The 18,847-nt window shown below is 38.3% G+C and overlaps 1 protein-coding gene across 2 annotated transcripts in view; it reads right to left on the reverse strand.

The window, feature by feature from the left end:
- Positions 1-216: 216 nt before the first annotated feature.
- Positions 217-18,847, reverse strand: part of PCSK1 (proprotein convertase subtilisin/kexin type 1) — a 44,221-nt gene continuing 25,590 nt past the window's right edge. For both annotated transcript variants that reach the window (XM_058533827.1, XM_058533733.1), the window contains 5 exons: positions 11,444-11,677; positions 8,834-8,991; positions 7,252-7,385; positions 4,963-5,124; positions 217-3,277 (listed from right to left, as the gene is read on the reverse strand). In XM_058533827.1, coding sequence (XP_058389810.1) covers positions 2,900-3,277; positions 4,963-5,124; positions 7,252-7,385; positions 8,834-8,991; positions 11,444-11,677 — 1,066 coding nt within the window. In that variant the 3' untranslated portion in view covers positions 217-2,899. The remainder of the gene's footprint in view (positions 3,278-4,962; positions 5,125-7,251; positions 7,386-8,833; positions 8,992-11,443; positions 11,678-18,847) is intronic.

Raw genomic sequence — 18,847 nt, forward strand, 5'->3', positions numbered from 1 at the left:
TAAAGAAAAATGAAATATATCTATTCAAGTAGATTCTTAAATTGCCTCCTAAAAAGCCCATTTTTCTAAAAATGAATTAACTTACTGTAAACTTTCAGCTTTTCTTTTTTACAGTCCATTTGGGAAACACAAAAAGTAAGAGAAAGAGATCCTGTTTTCGTTGGAAACATGAGCTTTTTTTCTTTTTGACTTAGTGAGAAACAATTTATTCTAATTTATAAGCATATTTTACATATTCTGGTTAATACATCAAGTGTATAATATAGGAGTTCCCTTAAGAGTACTGAGACTACACACGTAAAACTCAGCTACACATTGTATTAAGCTATAGACAAATGTCACTTTTAATATCACAACACATACATATTACACTTTTTTTCACTGACAGAGGAACATGCCTTTCAAAAAATATTTTATTGAATGAAACTTTCTTATTCTCAGGAAAATTTTGGTCCTTTAATATAATTTATTATGCCTTTTAAAATTCTGTTTGATAAAAGCATTGGTACATTATAAATACCTGTAAAGAAAATATAGTTCAAAATTCCGAGGGAAATATTATATAAGTTTCTTCTTTTATATTTTCACAAAAATCCACACAGGCACTAAGAAAGACTGACAAAAATATTTTATGTCCAAACAATATTCTCCACGTTGGAAACATTCAACCATGACTTTATTTAAACTTTAAAGCTTCTCTAGAGTGAACCTTTGGCTATAATCCAATGAGTTGGTTGGGGTTTTAAGCAGGAAAAGATACTGTTAGAAGGATGAAAAAGAAGGTTTCCTACAACTGGCACTCAATTAGGAATGGGGAAAGGGTGAGTTTTCATTTATTACTTTTTATTGGCTTTAGCTTTGTTTTTTAGTTGAAAATGTTCCTAATAACTCTCTGGTCCTTTTCAGCTTTCAAATTTTTTGACGTGCTATCATATTCAAAATTCTATCCAACACCTTATATCAAACAACATGTGAAACTTCCAAGGACAGAGTGGTACTGTAATTCTTTTAGGAGAACATCCTCTAAGCATCATGAGTATGCTCTGGAAAGCCCTTGTTCTGCACAAATTTAAACGGTAGAATAGGGGGTGAAAGTTTGTCTTACCAACCACACTTCAAACCAAAGCAAATGACAGACTCTAGTGTTCTCTTCCTGGTCTAGTTCATTGCAGTTCTCTTCTTGGTCTGGTTCATGTGTGGTCTTAGGAAGTTCAAACTTCATGGAAGAATTGCACACAGCAAACTCAACGGGAGAATGCCAGCATTGCAGGGGACTAGAGCCCTTGTGAGCATAGAGAGAATGGGAAGCTAGTGGGCTGGCAGCTAATGAATTAGTGTCAATGAGCATCCAAGTGAGGGGAGGTTAAACGAATATGTCAGGCTAGATTTTACAGGTACTTTCGGGGGTCTAAAATACCTTTTTATTTTTGCCTATAAATTAATTAGGTCATTGCAAATTCTTGTAATTATTGGTTACCATACAGATCCTGCCTGAAAGAAGTCAAGGATATTTTTTTCCTAATGCATTTACATGTTGTACATGTTCGTTTAGTGCAGGAGTGGGCAAAATCAAATGCCTACCGAGTGCTCGCCGGTAAGGTGGCCACTTTAAGCAGCATGGAGCAGAGTGCCATGGGGACCTGGCACTCAAGTCTAGCTGGGCAGCTGCTACTCAGCTCCAGCCAACTGTTGCCATGAGGGAAGATGGGTCTGAGAATCAGAAATGTGAGATCTCATATTTTCAATAATCACTCACATTTTAAAAACATTTTACATGCCAAACAAAATCTACCTGAGGGACAAATTTGGCCTGTGGGCTGCCAGCTTGAGTCCTCTGAGTCGAAGCTTAGATGCTATCAGCTGTAAGACTAGGGAAGAGCCTTTAGTGTCAAGGAATGAACACTCAGTTTCAAAGATCCAGAAAAACCTGTTCTAATGAATACAACTTAAAAAACAAACAAAACCTCCCATTGGCTCTCCCTACTATGAATATTTTCTTATCGTTACATTGGTTCTCCATGTTATGAGTGGTTTTCTATTATTATTGTTAAAAAAAATTATGACTAGGAATTTGCTAAGTCCCAAGTATAAGTTTGTTCTAAGAAAGTAGTATAAATTAGTTCTCTCGGTACTTAGTTTGCAGCTGAGAAAGAAGACAGGTAAGGAGAACCTTCAGAAGGGGAAATAGAGGAAGAACAGAGCACGCAGCATGAGCCACAGTGGCCTTTAGCTCCACAGAGGACTCTCCATGGCACACAGAGCAAAGAAGAATGCTCTAAAATTGCTCAAATCAGATAATGCAGATTTCAAGGTCTGTTTCTGGATCTAAATAACCCATCTTTTACCTAAAATGACCAGATGGTCTCTCCCTGAATGAGTAGTACTTTGGAGTAAAGAAGCCTAGAGAATGGGTCGAATTGTGAACTCTTTATTAGAGACTTTCCAGATCCTCCTTTGGCACCAAAATTAGAAGAACCACATGGCAAAGACAGGGGACAAGCTATAGGGACAGTTTTCTTTCTCTCTCATTCTTTGCAGATTACTTCTTCAAATTAATCTATTGCCCAGGTTATGCCTCTTCATTTGAGAAATGAAATGGGAGGGCCCAAGGAGGCGTTCTAATGTGGTGTGTGAACTGTGGCTCCAGAAAGAACAAAACATTTGACTCGTGCAGGCAGGGAAGATGTGTCGTGAAAGAGCTACGATTAATTCAGGAAGTTGGATTTACTGCTTGAGCTCATCACTTTCAAATGTCCAGTTTGGAGAGAAAAAGAAAAAGTACCACAAAGGATATTATAAGCATAAGAATCCATGACAAAAACAACCACATCAGACACAGGCAAAATCTAAAGAGAAGGAAGAAGCATGAATATTTCCAACTCAGGGCCACACCCTTATTTTAATTTTCCTCCCTCAGAATGTCCACCAGCGCTTGTAGCAGCCGGTCGTCTCTGTGCTTGTAAGGTTTCGTGTTATAGAAAACATCCACATAGTCGGTATACAGACTGTCCTCAGAGTCTTTAAGCTGGGAAGGTTTGTTCAGCTTTTCCAGGGCTTCGTAGAAATTTTCATAAGGGATGTTGAGCTTTGCACTTGGCGACTTCTTTGGTGATTGCTGTGGGGGTGAGTTTTTGCTGAAAGCACTTTGTAAGAGTCGCAGCATGGCCTCGGAATGGGCTCCGTCTGCCAGCTGATCCCTTCTGCCCCCCATGCTGCCGCCGCTGGGGCTTTTTGATGCCAGGGGCTTCTTGATCAGATTCTCTTGTGTGGGATGCTCCTAAAACACAGAGTGTCACCAACAAAGGTAAGAAGCCTCATTATTTGGGGCCAGGCAAGCCAGCTATGGCACATGCCCACTGCCTGCCCCTTGAGAGGCAGTTTGGGGAGCAGAGACAGCACGAGCCTTGCAGTCACACTAACTCGGGTTTCACTCCTCATTTTTCCACTTACTGATGTACCCTTGGCACCTTTTAAATCTCCTTGAACTTCATCTGTAAAATGGAAATGAGAACACCTCCATTTCTGGTGGTTTTGAAGACTGAATGAGATGATATTTCTATGTGCTCATACCTTACTGGTCTCCTTCACTTAGCCTGCTATAGTAGAATTCAAGTTAGGGAATTTAATAATTTTGAATTCATTAATTTTAATTTCTAAATCCTGGATACAAGAATAAATTTAAAAAATAATAAGGCTTCATCCTACGGAAAATATACTCCTACTCCTACTCCCTGTTTATCACTCCTACTCCCTTTCCTCCCCATTCATGTTTTGGGAAGGAGCTGATACTAAAATATTTAATAGGTCGTACAGAAGGCCCCAACGGTGCTGTCATGTGGAAGCAGCTTCCTGGAGGCCTCTTGCTTTATCAGGAGCTACCCTTTCAGCCGCTGAGTTTTAAGAAGAGGTCTTGGGAGAGACTGGGGTGGTGGTCCGGGTACAGGGGAACTGGAGATATCAGAGAAGAAGCTCTTTGTCAACTGTTGTGGAACGTATTTTAACACTTTAACAACCAAAGGGTCTTATTAATTCCCCTTAAGGAATCTCGGAGGGAGAAATACCCACAAGGTCAACCTGCCTGTGGGACTGTGAGGAGAAGGCCCCTGGGGGGGTCCCAGGGGAAGCTGCAGAATGTAACTGGGGCCAGAGTCTGAGCTGAGGACTTCACACAACTAGTTTATAAGTTTCTTGAATAAATACTGTGTCTTTGTATCTTCCAAAACACCCATCACAGAGCCAGTCTTCAGGGAAGGTCATTCTAGAAATTCTGGTAACCTACCTGCTACATCTGAGGCACTGTGCTAGATGCTGGGGGCTACAGAGATAAAGAAAATGTGGTGTCTGCCCGCCGTCTGATAAGAGACAAGCCGGCAGCCTCAGCAGGCTGAGATGCAGGAAGGTGAATGACTGACTTGAGCTCTCCTCTGAAATTTTCTGAGAGAAATTGTGATTCTGTAGCTCCCCTCAGAGTTGCCAAGAAGTGTGGGTTAAGGAATTAGTAAAGGGAAGCCTACAGGATTTGGTCACTTGAGCCTTGGTTTTCTTTCTGCAAAATAAACATACTAATGTCTATCCTTTCTAGGTTACAGGGATTATTGGTTAAACGAGACAATGTGAAAAATGCTTAAAAAGTAAGTATAATACAAATGGTAGGTATATGTGATCATACATAAAAACAGCTCACTTTACAATTTGATATTTGTCATAAATGGAGAAAGTTCATGGTACTGAATTTTATAATTTCGAATTCATTAATTTTAATCTCTAAATTCTGGATAAAAGAATAAATTAAAAAATGATAGCCTTTCATCCTATGGAAAATAGTTCACCACCCCTACTCCCTTTCCTCCCCACCCATGTTTGAGGCACACCCTGCCTGAAAGCTAGGTGCAGCTTCCCTCACTGCACTGTCTACTACAGTTCAAAAAAAGAGCATGCCGAGAAGAACAGAGCCACACAGACCTCCCCGGAGTCCGCTGTCTTCTCCACCCCTCTTCTGTCATTCTGAACCGTGTTGTAGGACGTGTACACACGAGGCTGTTTCGTGTGTTCCGGCTGAGAAGAGGTCCCATGCAGAATGAGCTTCCAGTTCACAATTCTTCCTTCATTTTCCAGTCTTCCAGACTAACGAATAAGCATACATAATTTTACTGTGTGTTCTGAGTAATAGCAAACAAACTGCTTCAAAGTATCTAAAAAGAATTTCATAGCTAAAATCTAATTTAAAAATTCTCTGCCTGTAGAGCTGTATGTACAAAGAGGTAAGTCACTGAATTCACCCTTGCTATGAAAATTGACAGTTTACAGGTTCAAGAACTTAAACACTGCTTAATTTCCTCATTTAATTAAGAAAGCAGAACTCTCTATATGAACCTCCTTTTCTAAATTGGGTGTGGGCTTGAAAAGTTGACTGTACCTTCTATAAATAGAATTATATTTACCAATTATCAACTTGTAGAAACATTCCATTGGGAAAAAGTCAGCCTTTATGAAGTATCATAAATAGCCTTCAGCATTAATCAGTCCTTAAAAACTATATATTTATGGGAAGAGTAAATTTCCAGAGGCTTAACAATTATGTTAAAAATAACGTGCTGAAATCTAAAACATCTAAAAGTGTAGAGTCAGATTTTGCAGACTTGATATAAAATAGTCCCATTTTAGTAAATAGATTTTCTTAGTTTCCTGAAGGTGAAATTGAGTTAAAGAATGGAAGCCAAGTTCAAGAACGGGACCACTTAGTAAGAACATTTTCTCGTTCTCCCTATGAGAGCAGGAATTTTTACAACTTCCAATTCTAAATCACAATTTTAGCAGTCTTTAGGAGAAAGCTATTCTTGGAGGAAAAAAGTAACAATGATTATAGGATTTGTATTAACGTAATTGACACTTTCAGGAATTTAAAATAATTTTTTTTTTAAAGTTATCTAAACATTGAAATCTGGTGCTGCTGGCACTATGACACTTCTATCTCAGGAGAACTCCGACCCGAAACTCTATTCATTTATATGCTAACCTATAAGAAGATGCTGGTGAGGGCCGGCCCCGTGGCTTAGCGGTTAAGTGCGTGAGCTCCGCTACTGGTGGCCCGGGTTCGCATCCCAGGCGCACACCGATGTACTGCTTCTCCGGCCATGCTGAGGCCGCGCCCCACAGCAACTAGAAGGATGTGCAGCTATGACATACAACTATCTACTGGGGCTTTGGGGAAAAAAAAAAGGAGGAGGATTGGCAATAGATGTTAGCTCAGAGCTGGTCTTCCTCAGCAAAAAGAGGAGGATTAGCATGGATGTTAGCTCAGGGCTGATCTTCCTCACAAAAAAAGAAACAAACAAAAAAAGAAAATGCTGGCAAAATGGTACAAAAATAAATAATTCAGCTGTATTTGGCTTTTTGCTTAGACACTCCTTGCTTTATTTTTGTGATTATGTGTCACAATTTTAGAAAGATATCAAAGAGTGTTTGTAAACAGAGTGAAAGAGAAATGAGAAATGCTTTTCAGTTTGTTTCATAACTGAAACAAAACAAGCCATGCTAAATAAGATATCTTGTCTAGCAAGTAAGCTACTTCTAAATAGCCACTACAGTAAATATTTGTCAGAGTGCCTTCATGTGACCCCAGCAGAGTGTCATAGCAAAGCCAGTCTAGGATCTAACTGTCTTTGTGAATACAGGTGATTCTGGTGGCTGAGGAGGTCATGTGGCTGGCTGCTGTCTGACATGGGAACACTTGCATTTGTCCCATAGTCTGTTACATTGTGTATCAGTGTATCAGTATATCCTTTTTTTTTTTTTTCTGAGGACTATCAGCCCTGAGCTAACATCTGATGCCAATCCTCCTCTTTTTTTGCTGAGGAAGATTGGCCCTGAGCTAACATCCTTGCCCATCTTCCTCTACTTTATATGGGACACTGCCACAGCACGGCTTGACAAGCAGTGCGTTGGTGCGCACCCGGGATCCGAACCTGCAAACCCCGGTCCGCCGAAGTGGAGCGCGTGCACTTAACCGCTAGTGCCACCGGGCCGGCTCCTATCATTTTTCTTTCTTATAGTATGGCTGGTGCTTAATCTTTTTGTTTCTAATCTATATAGCCAAGTGGGCAGGACTTGAAATACTATATCTTTTCCTTACTTTTCCTAAAGATGATTAAAATTCCTTAGGGCTTTGATTAATGATGATACCAATCTTAAAAGTGCTTCAGACTGTTTAAAAGTGAGCTTGTGTCTCTATATCCTTTCCTTCATACTTACCATGTCTGTAATTCGCAAAGTCCAGGTACCTATGGGATTCTCTCCCCATGTGTGAACAGACATGAAGTCCCAATTCTTAAAGCCATTAGGAGATGTATCCCGCTCTCTTTCAGCCAACAGTACAGTGCTGGTTCCTATTTTCATGCAACAAACACAGGTTAATGCATGTCCTAACAGCTCTGATAGTAGGATACACTCTAGCATCTAATAACTGAAAATGAAAACTTGGAGAGATTAGCCCTCCTAATTTTCCCTTTTAGTATAAGACTAGAATAGAGACATTCACAAGAAAAAAAAAGTTTTTATCCACTGTACTTAGCATATTGCCTGGCATATAATAAGTTCTCAATAAGTATTATAGAAAAATAGTAATGACGAATATATTGATTAAGGTTTATTTGAATAAGGAGAGCTCAGAGAAAACTACATTTATATGTTACATTAAAGAAGAGAGTTAAAGATCTGAAGTATATTTTTGTAGAACTATCATTTTGAAATTTAAGAGGAAATCTTGAAAATTTAATGGGTACCTGAATCTATAATCTAATGTAGACATAAAAAAATAAAGCTATATTAATTTAATATAAAACTATATATAGTTTTATATATATATAACTATGTGACTATATATATGACTATATATATATGACTATACATAGTCATATAAAAACTAGAAGTAGGAGTAACTCTAAATTTTCAAATTTAAGCTCTCTATAGATCAATAAATAATATTTCTTTCTAAGTGAAAGAGTCCAATAACTATAGGGCCATCAGCGAAAAAGCATTCCACCAATACTTCAGGTCAATTCTAAGACATCTAGAAAGCATAACTCCAAAATTAACGGAGCCTACTCCAATCCTCTAGGAAATTCATATCCTGGAAGGAGATTATAGAGATGATAGTTCATCCCTCCTCATATATCACCTATAGAAATTGAATTTAGTCAGTTGAATCCTACTGAAACATGAGAGAGTATTGGGACAGCTTCTCCTGGTTGGATTGTTGTTTATGGTTCACAAACTCTTTCCCATCCAGGATCTCTTCTGGATTAGTACCCTCTCAGGAAAGGGAAATGTGCATATATCATATCATATGGTCTTAATCATATCATCATGAAAAATTTGTTAGTCTTCTCAACCCTCGTTCGTGGATAAGAATTCTCAGTTTTTCAATTGATTTCATGGATGTGTCTGATGTATTTGTCAGCTTTATTAATTAATTGTCAGAGTAACTTTCACTAACGTGTTAGCTGAGAGAAATGAATGATAGATCAGTGATCTGGGAAGCTGAACACAGTTTGACAATATGTGACTCCAGGAAAGTTTATTGATTGGTGTTATATGAATAGGCTTCATTCTCTGCTTATCTAAGGACCAATGGGAATGAGTGGGACAGAGTTCTGATGCCAAGAAAAATGAATTAAAAATTAGCATATTTTTTAAGACTTGAAAATATCTATTGGAAGACTTAGTCCTATAAATAAACAAAAACAGTCATTGATTTGAAATCATTCAATTTACACTTAAAAATTTAAACAAATAGTTTAGAAGAAATTCTTGAAGTTTTTGTTTTTTAATTTACCGGCAGCAGAAGTGAGTGTGACATGAAGGTCTCCTCTGCGGGAATATTCAATTGTTGCTTCAAATTGCACATGTTCCAGGGACTTGATAGCATTTTCTTGTCCTTCACAAGCTCTTGTTGGAATTTCAATGATAACTTCTCCATTAGCTTTCAGGGCTCTAAATACATTAAAGAATCATCACTGAGTATAATGTATCTCTTCTCCCTTGCATTTTATGCAGCTATGTATGCATCACTCTTAACTACTCAGCTAGGCTTGTTTTCTCTCCCTGTTATGAGCAGAACCCAATTCAGGATTAGGTATAAATGAATTTTAATGCATAAGGCAATGGGTGAGGTTTGTACCAAAATTAAAAAAAACAACTCTACAATTTATATGGAGCCACGAAAGACCACAAATAGACAAATCGATCCTGGCAAGAAGAACAAATCTGGAGGCATCATATTTCCTGATTTCAAAATATATTACAAAGCTATAGTAATCAAAATAGTATGAAACTGGCATAAAGACAGATGTATAGACCAAAGGAACAGAATAGAGAGCCCAGAAATAAACCCATGCATGTGCGGTCAGCTGACCTTCTACAAAGGTGTCAAGAATGGGCAAATAGTGGGAAAGGTTAGTCTCTTCAACAAGTGGTGTTGGGAAACTGGATATTCACATGCAAAAGAATGAAATTGGACCCTTATCTAACACCATATGCAAAAATGGACTCAAAATAGGCTAAAGACTTAAACATTTGCCCTGAAACTGTAAACTCCTAGAAGAAAACAAAAAGAAAAAATGTTATGACATTGGTCTCGGCGTGATTTCATAGATATGACACCAAAAGCATAGGCAGCAAAAATGAAAATAAATAAGTGGGACTACATCAAACTAAAAAGCTTCTGCACAGCAAAGGCAACCTACAGAGTGGGAAACAATATCTGATAAGGGATTAATCTCCAAAATATATACGAACTCCTACAACTCAATAGCAAAAAAACTAATAACCCAATTCACAGATGAACTAAGGACCTGAATAGACATTTCTATTGACTAACATATGAAAAAATGCTCACCATCATTAATCATCAGGGAAATACAAATCAAAACTACAAATTAGAACACCTGTCAAGATGGCTGTTATCAAAAAAAACAAAAGACAACAAATGTTGGTGAGGATATGGAGAAACTGGAACCTTGCACAATTGGTGGGAATGCAAAATGGTGCAGCCACTATGGGAAATAGTATGGAGCTTCCTCAAAAAATTAGGACTAGAACTACCATTTGATCGACGAATCCCACTTCTGGATATTTATCCCAAAGAATTGAAATCAGAATCTCAAAGAGATATTAGCACTCCTATGTTCATTGCAACACTATTTACAATAGCCAAGATGTGGAAACAAGCTAAATATCCATCGACAGATGAATGGATAAAGAAAATGTGGTGTATACTTGCAATGGAATATTAGTCAGCTTTAAAAAAAGGAAGGAAATTCTGCACTATGTGACAATACAGATGAACCTTGAGGACATTATGCTAAGTAAAATAAGCCAGTCACAGGAAGATAAATACTCATGATTCCACTTATATGAGGTATCTAGATAGTCAAATTCAGAAAATCAAAGAGTGGAATGGTGGTTGCCTGGGGCTGGGGGTGGGGCAGGAAATGGAAAGTTACTAATCAATGGGCATAAAATTTCAGTTAAGCAAGATAAGTTCTAGAGATCAGCTGTACAACGTTGTACCTATAGTCAACAATAATGTACTGTACACTTAAAAATTTGTTAGGAGGGTAGATTTCATGTTAAGTTTCTTACCACAATAAAAAGAAAAGAAAGGAAAAGAAAAGAAAGTGGTAAGGAATCCAGATACTTGAATACAATGCTATTTGCTGTGGAATCGAATTTAGGCAGGTTTGCCTTATATCCTTCAAAAAGCGGTCCATTACTGCAACAGACCCTCTTAAGAAATGATTTTATCTACCTAATGCATGCCCCGTAAGCCTCCCACCCTGGTGTATTTTGTGTAAGTGAGTCTTCAGTATAATAATGGTTGCCTTGGTAGAATCAACAAAATAGTCACACCAGATTATGCTTCTGTAGCCAGATGTGGTGGGCCAGATTGGTCTATGTAAAAGCAGTATGATAAAGGATCTCTCATGGAAGAAAAGTTATGAATCACATAGCACTGTGGCACAAAGTGAGGTTCTTTGAGAAGGTTTTGGATAATACTGGTTGCCAAGTACTGCATTTCATCAATTCTAAGATGCATTTTTAAAAAACATTTTAATATCCTTGAATTTGCGATGACTCTTAAAACTGATGGTTCGTCATAGTTTAATTGGCAGTGATTTTTCTTAGTGGTATGTAAAACAGTGGTGCACCTTAAAATTATGCTATATAGTGGGTAGGCTATGAGAGGAAAATGCAAATACGCTAACATGATTTGCAGATCTTTGATTTCTCAGTGGTTCCCCAGGGACCCACAGGGAACACTGGCAAATGCCATCTCCATCTACTTTATAAGGGTAGGTGAGAAAAGAATTAGGCAGAGTGACAAACATCATAATTAAATAATGCCATGGACACACATTTGTTTAAAATTCTTAGTGACACTTACCTGGGCTCAAAGTCATTGTCCTTCACAACACACTCTTTCTTCTCAGGCACACTGCTCCAGGTCCTGGGATCAGCTAAATCCACCAGAGCTTTGGCATTTAGCAAACCAAATCCAAATCGACTATTCACCATCAAGCCTGCTCCATTCTTTTTCCATCCAGGGTTATTGGCCAGTGGGTCATACTCAGAGGTCCAGACAACCAAATGCTGCATATCTCGCCAGGTGAGATTTGGACTGGAGGGGAAGTGACCCAAAATATCTTTCAGGGACAAAATGAAGTTTCCTTGCAAATGCAAATGCTAAAAACAAGTATCTCCATTCAGAGATTATGAAGTGCCTTTTGCAACTGTACACATGTAATTCTAGTGTGTATGACTATTGTTATGTCTTTTCGTTCAGAATTCAAAATAGAGTACTGAAAACTTCTCCTTATATCATATAAGTTAAGCTCTTACTATGAGTAAAATTTGGTCTTGAGCATTGTAGAAATGTAGGACTTGGTCCCTGATTTCTAATTACTTAAATTTAACTAGAGCAAAAATTAAAAATGACAACACTTCCTTTGTGTTTTCTAGTCTTCTACTGTCCGTTAACAGCTTTAGCACTTGCAGCGTTATGAACCCACAGATGAGGTCTTGACTTCCATCTTAGGAAGACTCAGATTTTAAAGACACAGGCTGGCTACCTACTCTTAAATATTTTTTGCCTCTTGTCTTTATATAGCAAAAGTGACAAGAAACTCTTAGCTACTTGAGATCATTCTTGCAAGGCACTATACTGAATACTGTGGGGATATTCAAGGAGGTGGTTCTTGTCTTTAAGAAGCTTACAATCTAGTAAAAGAACTAAGTCTTTTATAACTATAAGATATCTGTTGAGTGCTCTATTCATGGCATAATGTATTGTAGAAGTCTAGAATAGAAAGAATTTTTTCAGGTTGGAAAGATCTAGGAAGGCTTTGCTGGGAGGAAATATTTGAGCTGAACTTCAAAGGGTGCATAGAATGTCAAGAAGTGGAGAGACAGTAGATACAGAGAAAGCGTTTGACAAGATTCAACATCCATTTATGATAAAAACTTTCAATAAAATGAGTATAGAAGGAAAGTACCTCAACATAATGAAGGCCATATATGACAAACCTACAGCCAACATCATACTCAGTGGTGAAAAACTGAAAGCTATTCCTCTAAGATTAGGAACAAGAGAAGGATGCCCACTCTCATCACTCTTATTCAACATAGTATTGGAAGTCCTAGCCAGAGCAATTAGGCAAGAAAAAGAAATAAAAGGGATGAAAACTGGAAAGGAAGAAGTAAAACCAACACTATTTGCAAATGACATGATTCTATATATAGAAAACCGTAAACAATCCACCAAAAAACTATTACAAATAATTAACAAATACAGTAAGGTTGCAGGGTATAAAATCAACATACAAAAGTCAGTTGCATTTCTATACACTAACAATGAACTGGCAGAAAGAGAAATCAAGACTACAATTCCATTTATAATGGCAACAAAAAGAATAAAATTCCTAGGAATAAATTTAACCAAGGAAGTGAAAGACTTAGACACTGAAAACTATAAGACATTATTGAAAGAAATCAAAGACGATGTAAAGAAATGGAAAGGTATTCCGTGCTCATTGATTGGAAGAATAAACATAGTTAAAAATGTCCATTTTACCTAAAGCAATCTACAGATTCAATGCAATCCCAGTCAGAATCCCAATGACATTCTTCACAGAAATAGAACACAGAATCCTAAAATTTATATGGAAAAACAAAGACCCCAAATAGCCAAAGCAATCTTGAGAAAAAACAACAAAGCTGGAGGTATCACACTCCCTGGTTTCAAAAAATACTATAAAGCTATAGTAATCAAAACAGCATGGTACTGGCAGAAAAACAGACACATAGATGAATGGAACAGAATTGAGAGCCCAGAAATAAACCCACACATCTATGGACAGCTAATCTTTGACAAAGGAGCCAAGAACATAGTGGAGAAAGGAAAGTCTCTTCAATAAATGATATTGGGAAAACTGGACAGCCACATGCAAAAGAATGAAAGTAGACCATTATCTCACACCAAACACAAAAATTAACTCAAGATTAATGGATTAAAGACTTCAATGTGAGACCTGAAACCCTAAAACTCCTAGAAGAAAACATAGGCAGTATGCTCTTTGGCATCGGTCTTAGCAGCATCTTTTTGAATACCATGACTACTCAGGCAAGGGAAACAAAAGAAAAAATCAACAAATGGGACTACATCAAACTAAAAAGCTTCTACATGGCAAAGAAAACCATCAACAAAACAAAAAGACAACCCACCAACTGGGAGAAAATATATGCAAATCGTATATCTGTTAAGGGGTTAATCTCCAAAATATATAAAGAACTCATACAGCTCAACAACAAAAAATGAACAACCTGATCAAAAAATAGGCAGGGGATATGAACAGACATTTTTCTAAAGAAGATATCCAGATGGCCAACAGGCACATGAAAAGATGTTCAACATCACTAATTATTAGGGAAATGCAAATCAAAACTACAATGAGATATCATCTCATACTCATCAGAATGGCTATTATTAAAAAGACAAGAAATAACAAGTGTTGGAGAGGATGTGGAGAAAAGGGAACTCTCATACACTGCTGGTGGGAATGTACATTGGTGCAGCCACTATGAGAAACAGTATGGAAATTTCTTAAAAGATTAAAAATAGAAATACCATATAATCCAGTTATTCTACTTCTGGGTATTTAGTCAATAACACATGAAAACACTAATTCTAAAAGATATATGCACCCCTATGTTCGTTGCAGCATTATTCCCAATAGCCAAGTCTTAGAAGCAACCTAAGTGAATGGATAACGAAGATGTAGTATATATATACAATGGAATACTACTCAGCCATAAAAAATGACAAAATCGTGCCATTTGCAACAATGTGGATAGCCCTTGAGGCTATTATGCTAAGCAAAATAAGTCAGAGGGAGAAAGACAATTACTGTATGACTTCACTCATATGTGGAAGATAAACAAACAAACAAACACATAGATAAGGAGAACAGATGGGTGATTACCGAGGGGAAAGGGGTGGGGGGGGGTTAAAGGGGTAAAGGGCCACATATAATGGTGATGAGTGGAAACTAGACATTTGGTGGTGAACACAATACAGTCTATACAGAAGTCGAAATATAATGATGTACACCTGAAATTTATATAATATAAACCAATGTGACCTCAATAAAATAAATTAAAAAAAAAAGAAAATTAACAACAACAAAATAATGAAATGGAGAGAGAGCAAAGGGGATGAGGCAATGGAACACACCCTCTGAGGGAGGAAAGTACAGGATGTGGCCAGAGTACAGTGAATAGTCTGGTCTGCTGGAGCAGGGAAGTGGCCATGGGGAGAACTGAGCCAGACGGTGAGGATCTTGAATGCCAGGAAAAGGAACTTATACTTTATCCTTTGAGCAACGGGCAATCATCAAGGATTTTTGAGCAAGAAAGTGGTATAATCAGAAGTCTTAGTAAAATTAATTTAGCAGCAATATAAAGATAAATCAGAGATGCATGGGATTGTTGAGTCTATTAAAAAGAAGATGACGCCTTCTCTGATCACCCTATACAAAATTTCAGTTATCCCCACATGCTACTGAGCTCTCTTATCCCACCATACTTTTCTTCTTTTATAGTACTTATCACCTTCTAACATACTGGGCAATTCATTTGTTTTGTGTATTATTATCTGTCTCTTCTGCTAGAATTAGCCATGAGAAGGGCTGAGATCTTTTCTATCTTCTTCTCTGATGTGTACCAAGCTCTCGGAAGAATGCCAGGCACAGGGTATATATATATATATATACACAGAGTAAATATTGGCTGGTTGGATGATTGAATGTGCCACAGTGTTAAATAGCCCCAAATATAATTTTAAAACATTGCTATTTGTCATTAGATTCTTTCAAGATCTCAAGCTTTTCCTTGGCTGTGAGACCTGCAATGTTTCTATCAAGCCAATCAAGCATTATTTAATAAATAAATGCCTAAGTGTTTAGTCCTCAAGGTTTCTATCTTGTCACTAGGTTGTGAAATAACCATCAGGAGAATCTGGCTCAATTTGCCATTTTCTCCCCAGAGCCCATAATGTCCTGGTTAAACAATCCCCTGGTGACAAGAAAGAAGCAACGTACATTCCTAAACTTTGAGGAGTCCGGCTCCTGGTTAAACACCCCATCCTCATCCTCACAGGCATTACAAAGGCTCTACCTGGCGGGCTTCACAGGGAAGCTGCCCTCCCCACACCAGCCTGTGTGCACAGCCCATGCCTCGAGGTCTCTGAAGGGATTTGCAGTCAAGGACTCAGGCTCCCCTCCCTGGTCAAGTTCTTTCCATATTTACATTCCTAGCCTCTGTGCCTTCATTCCTAGGTCTCCTTATCTGAGGTCTTGGGCAGAAGTCTTCTTTAGGCACCTCTGCCAAGGCCTCCTTATGGGGGGAGGCGGGGGAAACTTGAAGACACTTTACCCCACTCTGACTCAGTACCCAGTACTTCTCCACTCCTAGCCTTCCACCTCACCCCATGCCATCCCCAGAGTCCATAAACCTAAGAGAGCCTTTTGTTGGGGCTCCCTCAACAGTGAGATGACTCTCATGTCTGCGCTGCTCCACCTGGTCCTCTACTGGTGCACCTTTCCACGGGGGAAAATGGAACAGGGGGAGTGGGCGTTTTCTCTGGTTTTAGACTCTGGCTTATAGCACCACAGGAAGCCCTTAAAGGATTAACTCTTTCATTTTTCGCTTGCTGCTTTAATTGCCTACTCTGACACTGGCAGCTCAGTACACTCTCCCTCAGCTCAGCTGAACTCCTGACAAACACCACTTAACCCCAGAGAGTGACTGATGGAGGCCTTAGAAAGACTCCAGTTCTGTGATTCTCATGGGTTCCTGACCGCTTGCATCATAATTACCTGGTACCTTGTAAATAATGAAAATTCCTGAGTCCCACCCTACCCACTGAACCGAAACACTGAGAGTAGGACGTGATTTTGTATTTATATTTGAGAAAACTGTCTAGCCAGTTCTATGTTATAGCTAAAATAATAGGAGTTGGAAGAGAGAATGCAAACGTATAACTAAGACAATTAGAAGTCATTTCAAATCCTGGGGTCAGAATAGGAGCAACAGAAGGCACATTAAACTGTCTTCTACTACCACGGACCTGGGTGACCTTAAAGCAAGTCAATTCCTCTCCCTGGGCCTGAGCTGACTCATCTATAAGATGAGAGGGCTGAGTAGGACAGTCTCCAGAATTCCTTACTATTCAGACCTCCTATCTGCCCAATGACATAAATACTTCATTGTAGATCTTGTTTCCGTGTTGGCCCTCCCTCATTCAGCAATAATTAACTAGCTGAGCAGAAATGGTTATTTTCTCAATGTAGAAACCAATTCTGTCCTATAAAGCATTTTATTGAAATTCTTGCTTCCTTCCAATCTTTTAAAGGGAGTTTTAGGTAAAAGCCTCTTATCAAGGTGGCCAATAGGCAACATACCAACTTCCCATTTGGACCATCAGTGTGAGCAGGTATGTGGGTGGAGGTTGGGATGAAGAAGTGTACCAAGGAGGCATAAGGCAGAGTCTTGATAATGATAATCATGATAATCAAACACAAAGCATAGACTATCTACATATCTGTAGTAGAGCATTTTATATTTAGTTGCAAGTTTTATTGCTTTTTATTTTCTTTTACTTATTCTTTGCAAAATATTTAAGGAGGCTTCATTGTCGTGCAATTAGAAAAATTAAGCCAATTTTCCTAACAAAGTTATTCTTCATTTGTGTGATTGCATTTCATAAATGAAAAGGAGTTTCTAACAATAGTGCATCTCATTCCTGACAGCCTTCCTTTGTTAATTAGTGCTCAACAGCATCCACAATAATTAAATTTTTTAAAACTGCATTGGGTTGCTAATCAAGGATATGTTTACAGAAAATAAGGGTTATGGAATTAAACATTGAAATGAAGCATTGCTTCTAATTAGAAGAGTGTAGGTAAAGTAATCTGAAGACAAAATTCTAAAGTGAAAACATCTTAGAGGCTACCATAAGCCTAGACGTTGAAGATTTTCTAACCTGGAGACTTTCCAACATTTCACAACCCACTGAGTCAAGTGGGTTTCTTTGATGGGATTTATCCAAAGGTTTCATGCAGCATTGAAAGTCCATTTCCCTTTCTCCAGTCTTTAATGAAAACAGAAGATTGGTTCATGTTTGTTTAATGCCTCCAAAGGTGTGAAGGGATTCAATGTTTCACTTCAGAATTTTTGTTATTAAAAATTATTCTGATTCCTTTGCTCTCTCTTCAAAAGACAGGTTATTGTCTGCCAGCTTTCTTAGGTATATTCACTACATAATAATAATGGTGCCACAGGCATTTATCTAAGGAATTCCTGTCTCTCTTAGTGTGTATATCTCTCTCTCTCCCTCTCCAGGATATGCTTACTAAGTACCCTAATGGGCATTTTCCCAATCACAGCCAGATGAGGTTGTGGGAAAACACAGTTGTAAAGTAACTCTTTATAGCAACTGTTTCTCAAAATTTGGTTAAGGTAACTACCAGCATTAAAACTGCCTGGGATACTTGTTAAAAATGGGGATTACTAGGCCAAATACCAGAAACTTCTGGATCTGAGTTACTGGCAATAGGACCTGGGAATCTGCATACTAAACAAACTCCCAAGGTTTATACAGAATAAGGTGATTATTATGTGTGCTGGTGTTCGAGAAACACTCTTCTAGGGAAGGAAAGTATTCCTCCACACATATTTGAGCCAGAAACCCTTGTTTCTCCTTCTCTGTCCTCTTCCCATTCCCCAGTGCTCCAGCCATGTCATATTTAACATAGCATAGTAAGTAGTCTGCTTGTGACAGGAGCCTTTGATGAGGAACTCATAAACACATGACAGTTATGATGTGCCTTTATGAGTCTCCATCTTCTTAACCCCCCTTTCTTTGAGGGGATGATAGGCTGGCACTCAACATTTCCTCTACCTTACGGGGCTATGGGAGGGAGTACAGTGTTGTTACTGACAGCACAGGTTTTGGGGTCAGATAGACCAGATTTTGAATCTCTTTGTGGGATCTTGGTTACATTTCTTAACCTCTTCAATCTCAGTTTCTTCATTTATAAAATGCAACTAATAATTTCTATGTCACAAGGATGTTGTAAGGATTAGTATTGTTTATAAAGAGGTTAGCACAGTGTCTGGCCCATAGGAAGAACCTGATAAATACTGAATGTTATTATTCTTGATAAATTGAGCCTAGAGTTCTTCAGTCGCCATAGTTGTTCCTTGAGTGGCACATGGTTAAATGGTCTTCTAA

This window comes from Diceros bicornis, chromosome 1, assembly GCF_020826845.1.
Source record: "Diceros bicornis minor isolate mBicDic1 chromosome 1, mDicBic1.mat.cur, whole genome shotgun sequence".
Classification (NCBI taxonomy): Eukaryota; Metazoa; Chordata; class Mammalia; order Perissodactyla; family Rhinocerotidae; genus Diceros; species Diceros bicornis.